The sequence below is a fragment of the Dendrobates tinctorius genome, unplaced genomic scaffold (genome assembly GCF_039654945.1).
Source record: "Dendrobates tinctorius isolate UK_male_01 unplaced genomic scaffold, ASM3965494v1 ptg000084l, whole genome shotgun sequence".
In the NCBI taxonomy this organism is placed as follows: domain Eukaryota; kingdom Metazoa; phylum Chordata; class Amphibia; order Anura; family Dendrobatidae; genus Dendrobates; species Dendrobates tinctorius.
In genome coordinates, this window is record NW_027361752.1 from 37741729 (window position 1) to 37761186 (window position 19458).

The 19458-nt window shown below is 44.4% G+C and overlaps 1 protein-coding gene across 2 annotated transcripts in view; it reads left to right on the plus strand.

The window, feature by feature from the left end:
* The window catches only part of PAXBP1 (PAX3 and PAX7 binding protein 1), a 31973-nt gene extending 14240 nt beyond the window's left edge, over positions 1-17733 (plus strand). For both annotated transcript variants that reach the window (XM_073584528.1, XM_073584527.1), the window contains exons 4-18: positions 905-1129; positions 1528-1631; positions 3311-3531; positions 4460-4649; positions 6707-6830; positions 9607-9709; positions 11628-11743; positions 12100-12299; positions 13441-13585; positions 13891-14012; positions 14186-14262; positions 14803-14869; positions 15018-15164; positions 17098-17252; positions 17483-17733. In XM_073584528.1, coding sequence (XP_073440629.1) covers positions 905-1129; positions 1528-1631; positions 3311-3531; positions 4460-4649; positions 6707-6830; positions 9607-9709; positions 11628-11743; positions 12100-12299; positions 13441-13585; positions 13891-14012; positions 14186-14262; positions 14803-14869; positions 15018-15164; positions 17098-17252; positions 17483-17600 — 2114 coding nt within the window. In that variant the 3' untranslated portion in view covers positions 17601-17733. The remainder of the gene's footprint in view (positions 1-904; positions 1130-1527; positions 1632-3310; positions 3532-4459; positions 4650-6706; positions 6831-9606; positions 9710-11627; positions 11744-12099; positions 12300-13440; positions 13586-13890; positions 14013-14185; positions 14263-14802; positions 14870-15017; positions 15165-17097; positions 17253-17482) is intronic.
* Positions 17734-19458: the final 1725 nt, after the last annotated feature.

Below are 19458 nucleotides of genomic sequence, written 5' to 3' on the forward strand. Positions count from 1 at the left end.
TTCAGGTCAGAGGGCGCGATGACGTAGTTAGTGCGCGCCGTGCCCTCTGCCTGAACAGTCACTGACAGAGGGACCCGGAAGACAGAGCGGCGTGCAGCGGTGGAACGGAGACAGGTGAATATCGCAGGTGCCAGGGCCCTGAGCCAGCGGTGACACTGGCCATAACCATTTGGAGTAGCATATGGGGCATAATATATAAAGCAGCATATGGGGACATAATCTATGGAGCATCTTATGGGGGCATAATCTATGGAGCATTTTATGGGGCAGCATATGGGGCATAATCTATGGAACATTTTATGGGGCCATAACCATTATGGAGCAGCATATGGGGCATATTATTCTATGGAGCATCTTATGGGGCCATTATTAACCTTTGTGCAGCATTATATGGGGTGTGTTTTATATGGAGCATCTTATGGGGCCATCATGAACTGTATGAAGCATTATATGGGGCTCCTGATTCAATATATTCAAAAACATTTGACCTACTGGTGTCTCAATTAATTTTAATTTTATTGGTATCTATTTTTATTTTTGAAATTTACCTGTAGCTGCTGCATTTTCCACCCTAGGCTTATACTCGAGTCAATACGTTTTCCCAGTTTTTTGTGGCAAAATTTGGGGGGTCGACTTATACTCGAGTATATACAGTGACTGATCCACTAAAGGTCTTCATAGATACTTTTTTTTTTTTTGTTCTTTTCCTGTGCGATTTCCGTATGATTTGTTCACTTCAGGTATTTTAGACTGCATGTATGGTAATTTTTGCTTACAAATCCCTACTCCAAAGGTTTAACTGAGGTCTGTCCTGAATGTCACAGGTCTATTACTAGACAAACGCAGATAATCCTGGGACCAGGGCTGGTAGATCTTACATTAGACCATATATCTTTTTATTTAGGTGAGATTCCAGATGCTGCCTTTATTCATGCCGCTCGGAAGAAAAGGCAACTGGCTCGTGAGCTTGGAGACGTCCCATCCATTGATGTAGATGGCGGGGGGAAAAGCAGACTAGTCCGCGAGGATGAGAATGATGCCAGCGATGATGACGACGACGATGAGAAGCGTCGTATAGTCTTTTCCGTCCGAGAAAAATCACAAAGGCAGAAGATTGCTGAGGAAATTGGTAACCGTTCCCAAAACAGTTATTCCCGTTTATTGAACAGTATGGAGTGCAAATGACGTATAAATATTCCAGAATATATTAATGTACTGGACCCCCGCAGGGAAGGATTAGGCCCTTCACATGTGTGTTGGAGACTGACACTAGGATGGTGCATCTGTCCCGAGCCCCTATACACATTATAGACAACACGTCAATATCAGCCGGTTTGGCCAACGATGGTCTGAGAAATATGGGGGCCTTTAGCTTGTTACCTGTAGGAGTGTAACCTGTGGAGGAAAATCCACATTTTGCGCTATCTTTATATGGTGCATGCTGCCTTCCTGGTGTCGGTGTGCTGACTTACACCTGACACTTTCTTGTCGGTTTCATCAGCTTCTGCATTTTCTTGTCTCTTCCAGGTATTGAGGGCAGTGACGACGAAGCTTTAGCTACAGGGGAACAGGATGAAGAGATCATGCGCTGGGAACAGGAGCAGATAAGGAAGGGAATTAGCATACCACAGGCATGGAATATTAATTATCTCTTTATATATATTATCTCCTTTCTCTGGATATGATGCTGGAGAAGGCAGAACACTGCACTGTTGCTAAGTCTATGAATGATTGTATAGTATTGATATCGCTAATGTCATATTGTGCGATCTGGACATTGTTCGATTTTGGGGTAAATCCCTTTAATGCAGGAAGTTGGTGTAGTGGGAGATTTTTACGTGGTGGGTACCATGGGCCTCTTCGAAGACCTGCAAAACTTTAAGCCCATCAGGGCCCCTTATCTGCCAAAAGACAGGAGAAATTATCACTTAAAGGGGTGGTCTAGGACTATTTTATTTTTTTTATTTGCGAACAGATGCAGCTGTCTGTTGTACCCAGATCACCGACCGTTCCTGCTGGTGTTTCAGCAGCTTCACGTCAACAGAGCTGCTCTGCTCTGTCGATGTGGCGTGACTGCCGACATCCTGCTGATTGCCAGCCGGCTCCCCCGCAGTTAGGCTACTTTCACACTAGCGTCTCCTGGAGCTGCGGAGGGATGTACACGGCAGCCGTGAAGCTCCGCCCACGGCCACACCTCCTCCGCTCAGCTCCGCCTATGGGAGCATGACGCTGCATGCGACCTACGTACCCTATCTTTAGCATAGGGTATGCCGGCCAATGCGCAGGTATGCGTTTGCCGGCGCATGCGTCCTTTTGATGGTGCGGCGAGCACACCAAAATGCAACACTGTACGTTTGGCGCAGATCGGCGCACTGTCAAAAGGACGCATGCACCGGCAAACGCATACCTGCGTACCCAATGCTAACGAGAGGGTACGCAGGTCGCTTGCCGTGTCATGCGCCCATAGGCGGAGCTAACCGGAGGAGGTGCGGCCGTGGGCGGAGCTTCACGGCGGCCGTGCGCATCCCTCCACAGCTCCAGGAAACGCTAGTGTGAAAGTAGCCTTAGGCAGCACAAAGCCGGCTATCAGTCAGGAAGATGTCAGCAGTAGCGCCCTGTAAGCAGAGCAGATGAGAAGCAGCTTAGGCTAGTTTCACACTAGCGCTTTTGAGCGCAGCGACGGCCTGCGCACGGCCGCCGCTAAGCCCCGCCCCCTGCCGCGCCTCCGCCAGTAGCTCCGCCTACCGGCGCATGACGCTGCATGCGTCCTGCGTCCCCTATCTTTGTCACTGGGGGCGCAGGCCGTGCGCAGTATGCGTTTGGCGGCGCATGCGTCCTTTTGACGGTGTGCCGACCTGCGCCAAACGCAACCTGCTGCAGTTTGGTTGCGCTCGGCGCACCGTCAAAAAGGCGCATGCGCCGCCAAACGCATACTGCGCACGGCCTGCGCCCCCAGTGACAAAGATAGGGGACGCAGGACGCATGCAGCGTCATGCGCCGGTAGGCGGAGCTACCGGCGGAGGCGCGGCATGGGGCGGGGCTTAGCGGCGGCCGTGCGCAGGCCGTCGCTGCGCTCAAAAGCGCTAGTGTGAAACTAGCCTTAGATCTATTGATTCACATTAACGGTAAACTTAACTTTTGTTCTTGAGAAAATCCCTCTAATCTAACTTTCAAAGAGCGCTCAGGGAAACCCGACCTGTGGCTGGGGCCTTATGACCTGCTAGAAACATGCATTGAATACTGTGCATATTTTTAGCACCTCAATACGTTTGTGCTTGAAGTATAATGGATCCGTTTTTTTGTTTTTTAGGTTCAACCATCACAGCCCGTAGAAGCCAATAACTTGTTCTACCCCAGCACTTACCAGGGGATACCCTACGGTTCAACCTACAACATCCCTTATACTTACGCTGCCTATGGAGCCGCTGAGATAAAATCTGAGAAAGCAGATAATTCTGTCTCTTGCAAAACTCCCAGTAATGAGATGACTCCTGTTACTATTGATTTGGTAAAGAAACAGCTTAAAGACAGGTAGGGCAGACTATCCTTCCTTTTTGCAAACTACCTCCGTGTCCTCCCCCAGACTCGTGTTGCATGGGGTCAGGGATGCCGAGCTCTTGTATAGCGGCAATGAACTGCTTGAAGATCGCGGATGGAAGCAAGAATTGAGCAAATGTCCTGGATAAACGCCTAGTGAAGCCATATGCTCAAAAAATTCAGGGCTGTGTCAGTGTGACCCTCGGGGACAGGTACACATTGAAAACCCTGTATGTAAGAAGGAAGAGAACTGGCCGAGCTCACAGAAGGTATACAGGTCCATAAGCTTCAGGTGGTCCTAATGTTCTTTGGGTATAAGGATATGACCTGAACTTCTCAAAAGTTGTTTTTATTTTTTCCTTTAATCTGGCACAAACTAAAAAAAAAAAATTACCATGAATTTGGAACTGATAGTGGAAACATCTCCATGACTTTCTCCTTTCTCATCTATCCCTGGATCTGGCAAGGCCTTTCACCAGACAGATCAGGTGTCCTTCTTTTCTCAATAGATGGGGGTCCCAGATATCTAGGTCCTTTCCTCAGGTTATCCCATATATATGCTTGGGTTTAATTTACCTAAATACATACATATTCTGTAAACATTCTCTATTTCAAGTTCTTTTAAGATGTTGTCTGGTTTGGGCAATGTCTTTGTCTTTGGTCACACTAGATGCTGTTGGTAAACCATGCAATCACAAGTTACTACTGGGGGATGCCGTGAGTCCATAGACTGAGTCGTGGGTGTAAACCCTGCTCTTTACAGGTCTGGAATATTGGTATCGTGTCCATATCTCTATCTCTGAGTTGCAGGCGATATTGCCCCATGTGCTGGCGCCGATTGTAGCCTGCCTTGTGTGACTGTGCCCCCCTTAACGCGATACACAGCATACCCACTTGTTACTATGCTTTGTGCCACATGCAGGCTCAGCGCAATGGAGGAAGTGCACAAAGCAAATCTCGACCTTTACGAGAAGCACGAGAAAAGCCGGGTAGACTCCAATAGCGCGATTACTCGATTGGACGGGTGCTCGGGGGGTAATGGTGAACGGTATCAGTTTCTGCAAGAAATGCGTGGGTATGTCCGAGACTTGCTTGAGTGTTTCCGTGAAAAGGTAAGAATGCAATCATTTTCTTCTGTATGCCTAAAAAAATTGCATTTATAAAAAAAAATTTTCTGCCTGTAATCCATCGTTTCTATATGTGAAACAGATAATGTAACTCATAGAAATAAATATTTCTCGGGCACTTCATTGAGGAAATCATGGGTGTAAGCTGATTTTATGGCTTCCATCTTGCAATACCTTTTCTTCTTCCCATCTAAAAGGTTGTCTGGTTGAGATGCCATCTTTTTGAGAATAAGGGCTTGTGCAGACTATCGTATTTGCCGGCCAAGTGCAAAATGACAAAATATCAGATCACACTCGGATCAAAGTTATTCTATGTCCAATTTTTTTTTTCCCTTGGACCGGATGTGTCAAATGAAAATATCGCAGCATGCATGAATTTCATCCGATATCTGGAGCGTACTCGACAATGCAAGTCAATGAGTTAGTGTAAACCATTGGATTGCACTTGGAGGGGACGTGTGCAGACCGATTTTTACATAATTTTGGATAATTTTTTTCCCCATCTTTTAGGAGCGTGGTCGCTCAGGAGCGTGGTCGCTCAGGAGGTCTCTGATCAAGAGAAGATGGGGAAAAAAAATTCTCCTTTCTGTCAGTCTGTGAAAATCTGATCACCTTTTGCTAACACTGATCATAGTGTGATTTGCATGATCGGACTGATTCTCTCAGGAAAGAGAACATATGGTGGTGTGGCAATCACTAGCCACTGCGACCACTAGGGCCTTATTACATCAGGTTCTCTTCCCGGCAATACTGAGAAAGCATTATGGATGCCAGTGATCCATTACAGGGAAGCGCGGTCCCGAGTGAGGTCCTGCCGTGAGTGAATGATAGACTATCTTTTAGCCTTGTCCAGCAATATCTAGCACGTCGGGGGCTGACACCGGGCGGTCTGTACAGTGTTCACATGACTCCAGTTATCCGCACTTTGCCTGGTTAGTAGCATGCCGGTATACATAGCAGTGTGACCATGGAATATGCTGTTGTGCGAATACGGGGGCCTCCAAACCAGTGGAGCAGTACAGGGCCACGTGCCCAACCAATCTTATTGTCAATTTTTCCAAAGACTATGTCAATAAATTATTCCCCTCGGGCATCAAGGACCTTTGTGACTTTCTTTAAAACATAAAACATTCACAGCAGATATCTATTGGGCAGGGAGTACATTGCCACAAATGTGCACGCAGAAGCGTCCATGTTTACACATAGATGTACCTTTCTGCCTAAAGGACTCCTGTATTTATGTCCCAGTATAGATTGCATAGATTTTTGTGGCCGGCTGCTCTCTTCCGACTTGGTCATACACAGGAGCGATCGCTCACTATGTGTACTTATGTTTTCTACGGGGAGAGAGCCACTGCCATACTCCTGGAGGAGAACAAAATGAGATTGGAAGGCCCCGATGTTTTGACAGGTGCCCCCATACACCTGGTGGCTTCTGCTGATATTAGTGTAATGTGTATGAGGGCCTTAAGTTAGCAACCACATAAATATATTTTTTTCATTATGAATATTTACTTAATCCTGTAAAATTATTTTCCTTACAATGGGAGACAGTGAAAATATTACCCCCCTCAGATAGTATAAATAGTGTATGACACCAGCTATGTGTGCAGTAATGACATTCTGAGACTTGCTCCTCCTGAGATTTCTTAGAACAGGTAAGTCCCAGCTGATGTATATAAAGCACGGCAGTTGGTGTTGTGGGCTCTTCATGGACGTGTATGTGATCGGTGGGCATCCATACTGCTCCATCAATGTGCGTGCCTGGTACTGCCACTACACTAGGGACGGGGGCTGAGCTGTGCACAGTACCAGACAAAATGTACCGCAATCCAATGGTAGGCCCCCCGCCGATCACTCACAGCCATCAGAGTACGGTAATGCAGGAAAGGCCAGGTGGGATTTGTCGTATTCCCCATCATGTTAGACACCAACTTTTATTAACCCTTTATACTTTTAGGTAATTGTTCGTGGAATAAGCCACCCCCGTTTTTCCTTCTGTCGCAGAATACGGTATTACGAATGCTGTTGTGTTTTTTCAGGTTCCTCTGATAAATGAGCTCGAATCCGCAATGCACCAGCTGTACAAACAGCGAGCTGCCCGCCTTGTCCAAAGACGACAAGAGGACATAAAAGATGAATCTTCGGAGTTTTCGAGCCATTCAAGTCAGTCCATCTTGAAGGTTTTTATTATTCATTAAGCAACCTCCTGAAATGTATATTCTATGCCCGACCATGAGCGCAAATGTATTTCATACTATTGGGTCATTGCATTTCTTAGGCTCATCCTGAACTAGATGTGAATTTAATGTTCAAGCTGAGTGGGATTGGAGTGTGCGGTGTTATTTCTTTTCCAGTTTGGCAGTATCTTTACCTTTGGTCGAATAGTGATAGTACTGACTGCTGTATAAGGAACATCCTGCTTACAGACGTCGTCTGACATATTATCCCTTCTACGAGCCCCCATCCAACAGCTTTCACACTGCAGGGGGTATAAAAGTGCCTAATATACCCAATTATACTGCATGGGGTATAAAAGGGCCACTACACCCCACTACACTGCAGTGGGTATAAAAGGGCCTAATACACCCCACTACACTGCAGGGGGTATAAAAGGGCTTAATACACGCCCCACTACACTGCAGTGGGTATAAAAGGGCCTAATACACCCCACTACACTGCAGGGGGTATAAAAGGGCCTAATACACCCCACTACACTGCAGGGGGTATAAAAGGGCTTAATACACCCCCCCCACACTACACTGGGTATATAAAGGCCTAGTACACCCCTCTACACTGCAGTGGGTATAAAAGGGCCTAGTATACCCCAGTACACTGCAGGGGGGATCTAAAAGAGTCTAATACTCCCCACTTTGGTGGCAGCTACAGCAGCAATTTTATTTGCTTGCTGCAAGTATGGATTTGCATAAGATTTTGCAGGTTCTGCATCTGTCTCTCTGCTACTCTGTTCGATAGTATTTTGTAGGGGCCTTTTTTTTTGTAAGCTGGGGTTTATTCACATACAGCAGACTACCTGCAGAAAATTGATGACCCCCCCCCCCCTCTATATCTGAATAAGGCTTAAAGCAATCCTTGTGCTTCCTGACAAACAAATTAATGGAACTGCTTCATGTAAATTTATCCCACTGGCTTGGCTCACACTTTTTTTTCCTCACTTTTGTATACCTAAACTAGAAATGAGAACCAGAAAAAAACTCCTAAAAAAAAAAAAAAAAATGCATAGCTAAATGTCATCAAATCTTCAAAGTACGGATTTAGCCTGATAATTAAAAAATGCAGAACTCTGCTTTATCTCTGCATTTCCCTAAGGCTGCATTCACATGTCCGTGTGTATAAACTGCAATTTGCGGGGCAGCCGTGGGTCTCCTGAGCCAAACTCTGCAGCCTTACATAAGCCTATAACGCTGCTGAGTGTTGGTCCAGAGGTCGCCGGCCGCTCTGATCATTATGGTCCTTGCCTGGACCACAACACATGGATGTGTGAATACAGCCTGAGTGTCTACAGCTCACCTGCATACTCTAATGTTCTGATTGTTGGTACTTCTGCCGCACTGTTTGCCTCTTGATTACCAATGACTCTCTATGTTTTACCCTTTAATTCTCCGTATAGAAATGTTATGTCTTTGTTCAGCTACACAGTTTAGAATACGCCAGACTTTTTTGTGCAGGACCTCACACATAAATCATCAGTTCCCACCTTAAACTGTTTATAACTTTCTGGAGCCAGCGGGACTTCTTATTCTAGGCTGCTGTATAGGGCTGTACACAATGCACCCCGCACACCCTGCTTATATCATCGGAGCCTTCACATCGCTGCAAGATGACATCCATATAACCGCACATTGCCGAGGCACCCAGCGATTGGCTGCAGCAATCAGTCATCTGGATGACAAAATAATTGCGCAGTATTAAGAACAATGACACCACAGGCGTGACTTTACTTCATCTCAGCTATATTGTTTTCTTCTGAATATCATGTGCTGGCTTCTAATAATTAAAGGGGATGCAATTTTCTTTCGTTTTTTTATGTTCAGGTAAAATTGTAAAGTGCTTGTAAATGGGAGCTTAGCGCTTACAAGCTCTTTGCTTTAGAGCTTGCAAGCGCTGCCCTGAAGTTTGCTGGATCCTACCGGTTTGTGTCCTTGCACTTCTCCGATGCTGTAGAGGCAAAGCTGCTTCTACTCTCGAGTCCACAGTTCGGGCCAGCGACTCAAACTTGCCAATGGTCCAAACTGTCAATTTTTTGGAACACTCCGCCCCCAGGCGTGCAGGAAGCTGGGCAACAGGGGAGCTATGTGCTGCTAAAGACAGAAGATTAAAATACCCCTTTAAGTATTTAAAGTCTCCTGTGTATACCTACTCTAGCCTTGTTGACTTGGTCTTCCTTTGTGGTATGGATCTCCTGTTGCTTCCCATGATTTCTTTGCATTGTCTCCTCACATGACTTTTGCAATCCTCCCTGATAGATCCATGACATAGAATACACCAAGACCCTACCATGTACATTAGGGGACAGCATTTCCAGGCTTCAAATGTTCTCCCCTGCCTCCTCCTTATGATAGGTTTCTGTACATAATCTCTTATAAGCAGAAGGCAGTGGAGACTTTGAAGCTTCATTCCATAGAATACAATGGAGATTTTGTACGCATCACTCACAAATAGTAACAACCATCCGTGCGAGTCAAGGGAGGGTTATAATTCTGCAGCTAATATGTCATAGTAGTACTACTTTAAGGAACTAGATGTCGCTGTACTGTAGTAGATAACCTGGTGTCTGTCACATCCTATCTTTTTCTAGTAAATGTCATCTATCTAGAGAAGCTGTTTTGTTTTTACAATCTGTATTTTAGAAGTCCTATCTGAAGAATGTGAGGAAGTCCTATAGATTGTGTCTGAATGGTGGCTTTGTGTAATTTCTCAGGTAAAGCTGTAATGGCACCAAATCTTGATTCTTTTGGGCGTGATCGAGCAGCGTATCAGGAGCATGCGAAACAACGGAGGATAGCTGAGAGAGAAGCCAGAAGGTAGGGGAGTGAGTCCAAATGATGTATAGTCTCCTACCTGGCTGTTGAATAACTACAACTCCCAGCCAGGAGCTGGAGAGCAATGTTGCTCGGTTTCATGTTCTAAAAGGTGCTAAATTGATATGGGTCATGTCCAAATGTAGACCTCAAACGAAGGGTGTCTTGACCTTATCCAAGTATATGTTCTCTATGTTGAACAGTAAACCGTCCTTTAGATATACAGTGCCTTGCGAAAGTATTCGGCTCCCTGGAACTTTTCAACCTTTTCCCACATATCATGCTTCAAACATAAAGATACCAAATGTAAATTTTTGGTGAAGAATCAGCAACAAGTGGGACACAATTGTGAAGTTGAAGGAAATTTATTGGTTATTTTAAATTTTTGTAGACATTCAAAAACTGAAAAGTGGGGCGTGCAATATTATTCAGCCCCTTTACTTTCAGTACAGCAAACTCGCTCCAGAAGTTCATTGTGGATCTCTGAATGATCCAATGTTGTCCTAAATGACTAGTGATTATAAATATAATCCACCTGTGTGTAATCAAGTCTCCGTATAAATGCTCCTGCTCTGTGATAGTCTCAGGGTTCTGTTTGATGCACAGAGAGCATCATGAAGACCAAGGAACACAACAGGCAGGTCCGTGATACTGTTGTGGAGAAGTTTAAAGCCGGATTTGGATACAAAATGATTTCCGAAACTTTAAACATCCCAAGGAGCACTGTGCAAGCGATCATATTGAAATGGAAGGAGTATCATACCACTGCAAATCTACCAAGACCTGGCCGTCCCTCTAAACTTTCATCTCAAACAAGGAGTTGACTGATCAGAGATGCAGCCAAGAGGCCCATGATCACTCTGGATGAACTGCAGAGATCTACAGCTGAGGTGGGACCGTCTGTCCATAGGACAACAATCAGTCGTACACTGCACAAATCTGGCCTTTATGGAAGAGTGGCAAGAAGAAAGCCATTTCTTAAAGATATCCATAAAAAAGTGTTGTTTAAAGTTTGCACAAGCCACTTGGGAGACACACCAAACATGTGGAAGCAGGTGCTCTGCTCAAATGAAACCAAAATCGAACTTTTTGGCAACAATGCCAAACGATATGTTTGGTGTAAAGGCAACACAGCTCATCACCCTGAACACACCATCCCCACTGTCAAATATGGTGGTGGCAGCATCATGATTTGGGACTGCTTTTCTTCAGCAGGGACAGGGAAGATGGTTAAAATTGATGGGAAGATGGATGGAGCCAAATACAGGACCATTCTTGACGAAAACCTGTTGGAGTCTGCAAAAGACCTGAGACTGGGACGGAGATTTGTCTTCCAACAAGACAATGATCCCAAACATAAAGCAAAATCTACAATGGAATGGTTCACAAATAAACGTATCCAGGTGTTAGAATGGCCAAGTCAATGTCCAGACCTGAATCCAATCGAGAATCTGTGGAAAGAGCTGAAAACTGCTGTTCACAAACAATCTCCATCAAACCTCACTGAGCTCGAGCTGTTTGCCAAGGAAGAATGGGCAAGAATTTCAGTCTCTCGATGTACAAAACTGATAGAGACATACCCCAAGTGACTTGCAGCTGTAATCACAGCAAAAGGTGGCGCAACAAAGTATTAAGTTAAAGGGGCTGAATAATATTGCACGCCCCACTTCTCAGTTTTTGAATTTCCACAAAAATGTAAAATAACCAATAAATTTCGTTCAACTTCACAATTGTGTCCCACTTGTTGTTGATTCTTCACCAGAAATTTACATTTGGTATCTTTGTTTGAAGCATGATATGTGGGAAAAGGAAAGTATTCGGTTCCAGGGAGCCAAATACTTTCGCAAGGCACTGTATATTCATCTTTTACACATTACACAAAAGTGCATGAAGTCTATTGAGTGATTCCTCCATGTCTCAGAGCACGGCGGCGACAAGCTCGTGAAGTTTCTGGGAAGATGGCTGAACACCTCGAAGGTCTTTCTAGTGACGACGAAGAGACCTCTACAGACATCACCAACTTTAACATGGAGAAAGGCAAGTATATTATACCGTGGGCTACTGCATGGAAGTCACATCACCCATGTGAACCTGTCAGATGATACCATGCTGCCCAAACCGTAAACAAGTATCAGGCACTGGCTGTATGATCACAGCCATGTATGTTTGTTTTCCATGTTCTTATGAGAAAATCTTATTCTAGTAGCTGCCTAGGACCAAGCCGCACTATTGGTATTGTCAGTTGCTATCAGCGAGTAGAGAGAAGCAGCTGGGGACCCGTCTGTCCCATGAGTCAATAGGCGGCTCCCTTGAACATTGGCACTGTTATTTGTATTGGCGCGTGAAGTCCTTAATGCTGAGTATGGACTTACAGAGATTTTTTTTTTTTCCAGATCGGATCTTGAAAGAGTCCAGCAAAGTCTTTGAAGATACCCTGGATAATTTCCATTCCATTGACTGCATCAAGTTTCAGTTTGAGTCCTGGCGCACGACTTACTATAATACATATAAAGATGCCTACATCGGGCTCTGTTTACCAAAACTGTTAAATCCCCTTATACGTCTCCAACTAGTAACTTGGAACCCGCTGGAGGTAGGTTACGCATAGTGATGAGCGAATGTGCTATGATAAGGTGTTAATGAGCATGCTCAGGTGGTAACCGAGTGACTTCAGCATGCTCGAATAATGTCTGAGTCCCCACATCTGCATGTTTGACAGCTGCAAAACATGCAGGCTTTGCCTAACAGATAATCCCCTCATGTGTTGCTGCTGTCGAGCATGCAGATGTTGGGGACTCACGACATTTTTCGAGCATGCTGAAAACACTCGATTAGCACCAGAGCATTCTCAGATCACGCCTTATCTGAGCACGCTCGCTCATCACTAGTTACGAATATTGGAATAAACACATGGGAAGAATGTTTTCTTTAATAATGTGAGATATCTTATGGGGCTCATTCACATTCAAAGCCATTTAAAAAAATAAATCAATTTAAAATAAAAAGTTAACTTTGGGAAGTCTGCTTTAAAAAAAAAAAAAAAAAAAAGCCGTACTTACCCCCAGAATTCACCCTCCACACCAGCACACAGTCTACAGTGGAGTTGAAGTGATGTCATGACCACCAGTGCCCTGACTGGTTATAGGGTCCAGCTGACTAGTGGTCGGGACATCATTTCTTACAAACCACCAAAGGCCACTGGAGCGGAGGTTGGATTTTAGGGGAAAGTAGAAGCTCAGAAGAGTGAGGGCGACTTTTTTTTTTTGCTTGTCCATCAATGATTGGAGAGCATCTGTCAATGCTATAGTAAATATGTGCATTCCCATTAAACAAAGACAATTCTGGAACTTTTTTTCCCCTGGAAATCTATGTAGCACATTTCATCTGTAATTCCTCTTGTAAATGTATAAAGAGTTTGACAACTTGATTTTCCCCTTCCCTTTGTCAGTAGAGCATGTCTATATAAATTGTATAATGCCAGCACCGCCATATAGATGGTATAGGGCCAAACACTATTGACAAGGGGAGATGGTAAGACCCAAGTTGTCAATTCCTTAATCTTTATATCAGGAGGAATAACTCGATCCTCAGAGTTCTAGGAAAAGAATTTCCAAAAATGTTATATCATTGTCTAAACCTCACAGGTCAGGAGAACGGACATCTTTTTGGAAAAAGTTGCAACAATCATAAATCAACACTTTTAAAAAACAAATTGCATTTTTTTTTTCTTTCAGCCCAAGTGCTGTGACTTTGAGAGTATGGGCTGGTTTGAATCTCTGCTCTTTTATGGTTGCGAAGAGAAAGACTTTGACAGTGAAGACGTGGACATTGTGCTTCTACCTTCATTAGTGGAAAAGGTTATTCTTCCCAGGCTCGCAGGTCTGTACAGACGATTCCTTACTTGACCATTAATGAAAATTAATTTACCAGTACTTTCTCCTCACGGGCGTGGAGTGTCTATAAGGATGTGCGCTTCTTTATTTTACTGTATGCACCTGTATTGGAAAGTTCAGCAAACTACTGTTACTTATACTATGTTGACGAATGCACCAGGGTTATCAAACTCCGTGCATAAGTGTAATGGGAGCTTTTCCTGGTGCATATGACAGTTGTGGCACCTAGTTAGATGTGAACACCGCCGTAGTTCTTTTCGGTTACTCAGACTTTCTTGCCGCTTCCCTTAGTTATTGCAGAGAACGTGTGGGACCCGTTTTCTACAGCAGAGACGAACAGGTTGGCAGCCGTGTTCCAGAAACTAATCGCCGGATACCCAACCGTTGTCAATTCAGACAACAAGAACACAGAGGTAAAAATAACTCGCGAGTCCTAGAACATCGTGCTCTCTGCTCGCTCACAGCACAGAGACCCCATAGTCATTAGTTTAGTTTCTGCTTAAACGTATGGATCGCAAAGCAATTGCCTGCAGGCTGGAGTATGAATATATAAACGCCAGTTAAGGTGTCATTCTGCATTTTGCAGGCACTACTGAAAGCGCTGCTAATGAGGATGAGGAGAACATTGGACGATGATGTTTTTATGCCTCTTTTTCCCAAAAAGTAAGTGTGTTTCATTTTCTGAACTATTCTTAGCCAAATGCTAATTTCGGGGTCAAGAGACTGCAATTCTTCTAATCTATTTTATGTATCCCTCTAGTATGAGGATGCAAGTACCACTTCTCAAACATTTATTAGCAGATTCTGCTGCATTAAAGGGGTTTTCTCATCTCCTTAAATGGGTTAAATTGTAAACACAACTTTAAAAAAAAAAAAAAAAACCTCTGTTCTTAAGAACACAAAGATTTCTAAATTTTATAGTTTTCGCTTACTGCCTAGAACGCCTGCCATATATACAGTCATAGGGGTCTTGGCAGAGCCCACTTGGCCACATTAGGCATGAAGATATAATGGTTGTGCTGGAGTCATGTGACAGCGAAGTCTTTCCGAACTCTCCAGACATGGAGAAGCTTCTGTGTCCTAATGGTTTGGGGCCGCACAGTGTTGTAGCTTTTGCACCTTTGCTGTAATCACCTATGACCTTAATTAATTTTGTCTGCACCCCATGCTACAATATAATGTCCTTTTCACGTGTATTTCCAGTGTGATCGACAATAAGAACTCGGGGCCGTGCGTGTTCTTCCAGCGCCAGTTCTGGTCTTCAGTAAAGGTAAAGGCTCAGGATATGAGAAGTGATTGTCCCTCGCTCGCCTGGTTAGCCAGCAGCTCATCATATGCACAATGTCATCTTTGTTAGGTTAGGAAAGAAATGCGATGGCGGCATCTGTGGCTTTACAGGCCTTGTTTTTCTGTCTCAGTTACTAAGAAACTTCTTAAAGTGGTACGGTGTCCTTTCCAACAAGAGCTTACAGGAGCTGGCCATAGATGGACTGCTGAACAGATACATCCTTATGGCTTTTCAGAATAACGAGAATGGAGAAGACAGTATTAAGAAAGCGCAGAGTGTGAGTAGGATTATACCTGAATATTAAACGTCCAAACCCCCATGTTTTTTTTTTTTTATCCATGCAGGCTCCCTGGAGCTGTCTGTACACAGGGGATGATTGTTGGGAGAAAAGATAACTAACTTGATGTGAATGGAGGCCTACAAGACTTTCCTTCCCTGGTAGTTAAGATGCTACCTTTTATAATACACAAGCAGTCTCATCCTACCTGATCGCATGCATTTGGGGTGGTTGACCGCTGCATTACCAAACCAAGAACTGTGTAAGGCCGGCCATATGAATTAGATGGCTGTCGGCTGCACAGTGCTTCAGCTTTCAGCCGACACTCCTTGGCTGAGCGCTTTGTGTTCTCTAAGAGAAAGCTGACACATCAGCCGGTGGCTTATCTCTGGGAGAACGATGCAATTGGCAGGCCGAAATCAGACATGCCCGGTCAACCTCTCCATTGACCATCAGTTAGCCGGCACCCCCATACATATTAGACCATTGGCGGAACCCGTCGATATCCGCAGATATTAGTCTGGGGCTTTAAAGCCAAGATTTTCAAACCTTTTTTTTTTTTTTTTTTTTTTTTATACTTCTAAGCCAATGCACGGTGAAATCATGCAGCACACATAATGTCATCTAGCAGCAGTAGATACAACACAACACCTGAGAGGCACCAAATCCCCGATACCACATACCATGTAGGAGCACAAAGTGCATCAAACCAGTGTCAACTGCACTACCCCTGTACATGTCAGCCACGTTGCCACCTTGAGTGGCAGGCATGGGAGCCAGATACATTGCCCCTGTAAGTGTAAGCTTCATAAGTGACAACAGTAATGCCAACCGATGTCATCTGAGTGCGACTTTTTTTTTTTTTTATTTTTTCACGGACCCATAGACTCACATTGCTGATTTTGATGCAACACTTGGACCAAATCAGACAAACAAGTCTCTGTGAATTTTTTTTTCTTTTCGGCTGGCCACATGGAACACCAATTTGTTTGTGTTTCATCGCCGGAGTGGTGCTTTAAGTGTAAGCCCACAGCCCCCTGTGATATATTCACCCTTCGGCTTTCCTGGTTTTCAGCACCACTCCCATCCTGCGGTGCCATCTTGTGAGCACGGCTTCAGAAAGCTGGAAGTCAGATGCTCCACTCAAAAGTTCTCAATACAAGTCTAAGGGAGCCAGAATGAGACTCTCATAGACTTGTAAGGGAAAGTGACCTTCATTGTATGCTGGAGCGCGCCAGCAGGTTACTTGTCACAGGAGATGGTCCAGAGCGGTGGGGAAACCGATGAAGGAGGTGGGAGTTGAGTATATGACAGAGGACTTACATTTAAAGCACGCCACTCCAGCATTACAATTAAAAACAAAACACAAACTTCTGGACTGGTGCTTTAAGAGACGCCGGCCTGAGGTGTATGTAAGAAGTGGGGTGTGTGACTGCGGGATTGTGTATAGGGACACTTGGGTCAGTATAGAGGTTGCAGATAAACACCGGTCGTCTTATGAGCAGGTTACACACGATAGTTTTCAGTTTGCTTGATTTTTTTTTTTTGTTTAGATGTGATGAAACAATAAAGGGTTTGTGTGGATGTAACATTTATCCTCGTGTCTGCCACCTAATCCATCATTCATGTCAGGAGTTCCTAGTAACCTCGGGCTGCGCTCTCCCATGTAGGTTTATTCTAAAGCTGACACCTCTAATGTTTCTCGCACACTTGTTCCAGGACACTCTTTTGTGTCTTAATCTCTCATCAGATGTTCTTGGCAGCTACAAGAGGGCGAGATGTAAGAGGGGCTGGATTTTTTTTTTTTTTTTCCCCCCCATCTGTCCTTCACCCAGCACCACACCTGGGCACCTACATGTCTCCTTCCAGGACAGGAAACCACAGAGGCAGCGTAGGAGATGTAAATTTTTTTTTTTTTAATTTGCTTTTCCAGGTGATTGCTTGTTTTCCGAAGCAATGGTTCTCAAGCCTTAAAGGAGGTAAAACCATTCCACAGCTAGAGAACTTTGCCCGGTACCTCACCCATCTGGCCGGTGTCATCTACAGGCAGAATATAGGCTGCTCAGACATGGAGAAGCGAAGCGCCAGGTGAGTTTATCTTTTTAGAAGTGGGAATTCTCATCGCCTACATTTATGGCAGATCCATGGAGTATACCATAAATGTATAGTAGATATAGGCCCCACATCTGAAAGTGCCATTGGTGCCCTTGCAGCTACCATTACAGATGGGACCGATGGCGCTGCCTTTTGTTTTCTAGTTCGTGGCCTGATTTTTATTCTTAAATTCTTTTTCTTTTTTTTTTTTTCTTTCTTGCTAGAGACCAAATCCGACAGATCGTGAAGTTACTAGCAAGTATTCACTCCCTAGAAAATGCTATGTCTGTTGCAAACGATTACAACGTAAAGGACATCAAAGCTCCAACAGATGGGAAATAAATCGGCGGACGTGCGGTCCTATCCCATCCTCCATCCTATTTGCTTTGTACATAGTCTGTAAAAATTCAAAAGCTGTGTAAATTGTTTTTAATGAAATATTCAAAACATAAAATAAATGACATGTTCTAGATGGGCACAGTCTGGTGTATGTACCTACGCATCACTTCTATGGAGAAATCCCAGGCTAGGGGTACATTGCCACGTCGAGATTGCGGCGTCATATTGCATCTAATTAGTGTGGGTATTGATGCAAAAACAACTCTCTTTAGGTTTTGGTCGCAGGTGGTGAATTGCAGAAATTTTTGCCCCGGTGGATTTCAATGTAAGTCACTTGGAAGAGTCGGGCATGTAATTTGGCTGAGGCTGTAAACTAATCACCATGTAGCTTTAGCCTTGTTTTTCTGACCTGATGGGGTTCCATATGTTTAACCCCTTACCTACAATTGACGTAATATTCCGTCCATGTGACCATGGACCTAATTACCATGGACGGAATATTACGTCATCGCGATCAGCGGCGCCCACGTAGTGAGCGCCGCTGATCGCGGCCGAGTGTCAGCTAATTATCATAGCTGACACCCGGCACAATGTGTCAGGGGCGGTCACGGACCGCCCCCGACACGTTAACCCCTTGCACACCGCGATCAAACGCGATCGCGGTGTACCGGGGGTTAAAGGGAAGCATCGGCAGGGAGGGGGGGCTCCCTCCGTGCTTCCCTGAGCCCCCCACGGCAGCGCAATGTGCAGCGCTGCTGCGGGGGGCTCCTTTCCTCCAGGCCCCCGAATCCAAGATGGCGACGGGGCCTTCGGGGGCCTGAGGAAGCTGGCTTCCTCAGTGCCTGCAAAGCGCAGGCATGAGGAAGTCTGCAGCAGTGCCTGTGTCAGATCGCTGATCTGTCACAGTGATCTGTGATGTGACAGATCAGCGATCTGTCACAGGACAGTGATGTCCCACCTGGGACAAGGTAATAAAGTAAAAAAAAAAAAAAAAAAAGTGTTAAAAATAATTTAAAAAAAATCGCTAAATAAATTAGTAAAAAAAAAAAAAAAAATATTCCCCAATAAATCCATTTTTTCAAAATAAAAAAAAACAAAAACAATAAAAGTACACATATTTGGTATCGCCGTGTCCGTAATGACCTGCCCTATAAAACTGTCCCATTAGTTAACCCCTTTAGCGAACCCCTTAAAAAATAAAAATAAAAAACGAAGCAAAAAATAATGATTTATTATCATACCACCGAACAAAAAGTGCAATAACGCGCGATCAAAAAGACGCATATAAATATGCATGGTATCGCTGAAAACGTCATCTTGTCCCGCAAAAAACGAGCTGCCATACAGCATCATCCGCAAAAAAATAAAAAAGTTATAGCTCGCAGAATAAAGCGATACAAAAATAATTATTTTTTATATAAAATTGTTTTCATTGCAAAAAACCGACAAAACATAAAAAAACGACCTAAATGAGGTATCGCTGTAACCGTACTGACCCGAAGAATAAAATCGCTTTATCAATTTTACCGCACGCGGAACGGTGTAAACGCACCCCCCAAAAGAAATTCATGAAACGCTGGTTTTTGTTCATTCTGCGCCCCAAAAATCGGAATAAAAAGCGATCAAAAAATGTCACGTGCCCGAAAATGGTACCAATAAAAACGTCAACTCGTCCCGCAAAAAATAAGACCTCACATGACTCGGTGGGTCAAAATACGGAAAAATTATAGCTCACAATATGTGGTGATGCAAAAACTATTTTTACAATAAAAAGCGTCTTTTAGCGTGCGACAGCCGCCAAACATAAAAACCGCCATAAATCGTAAATCAAACCCCCCGTTATCACCCCCTTAGTTAGGGA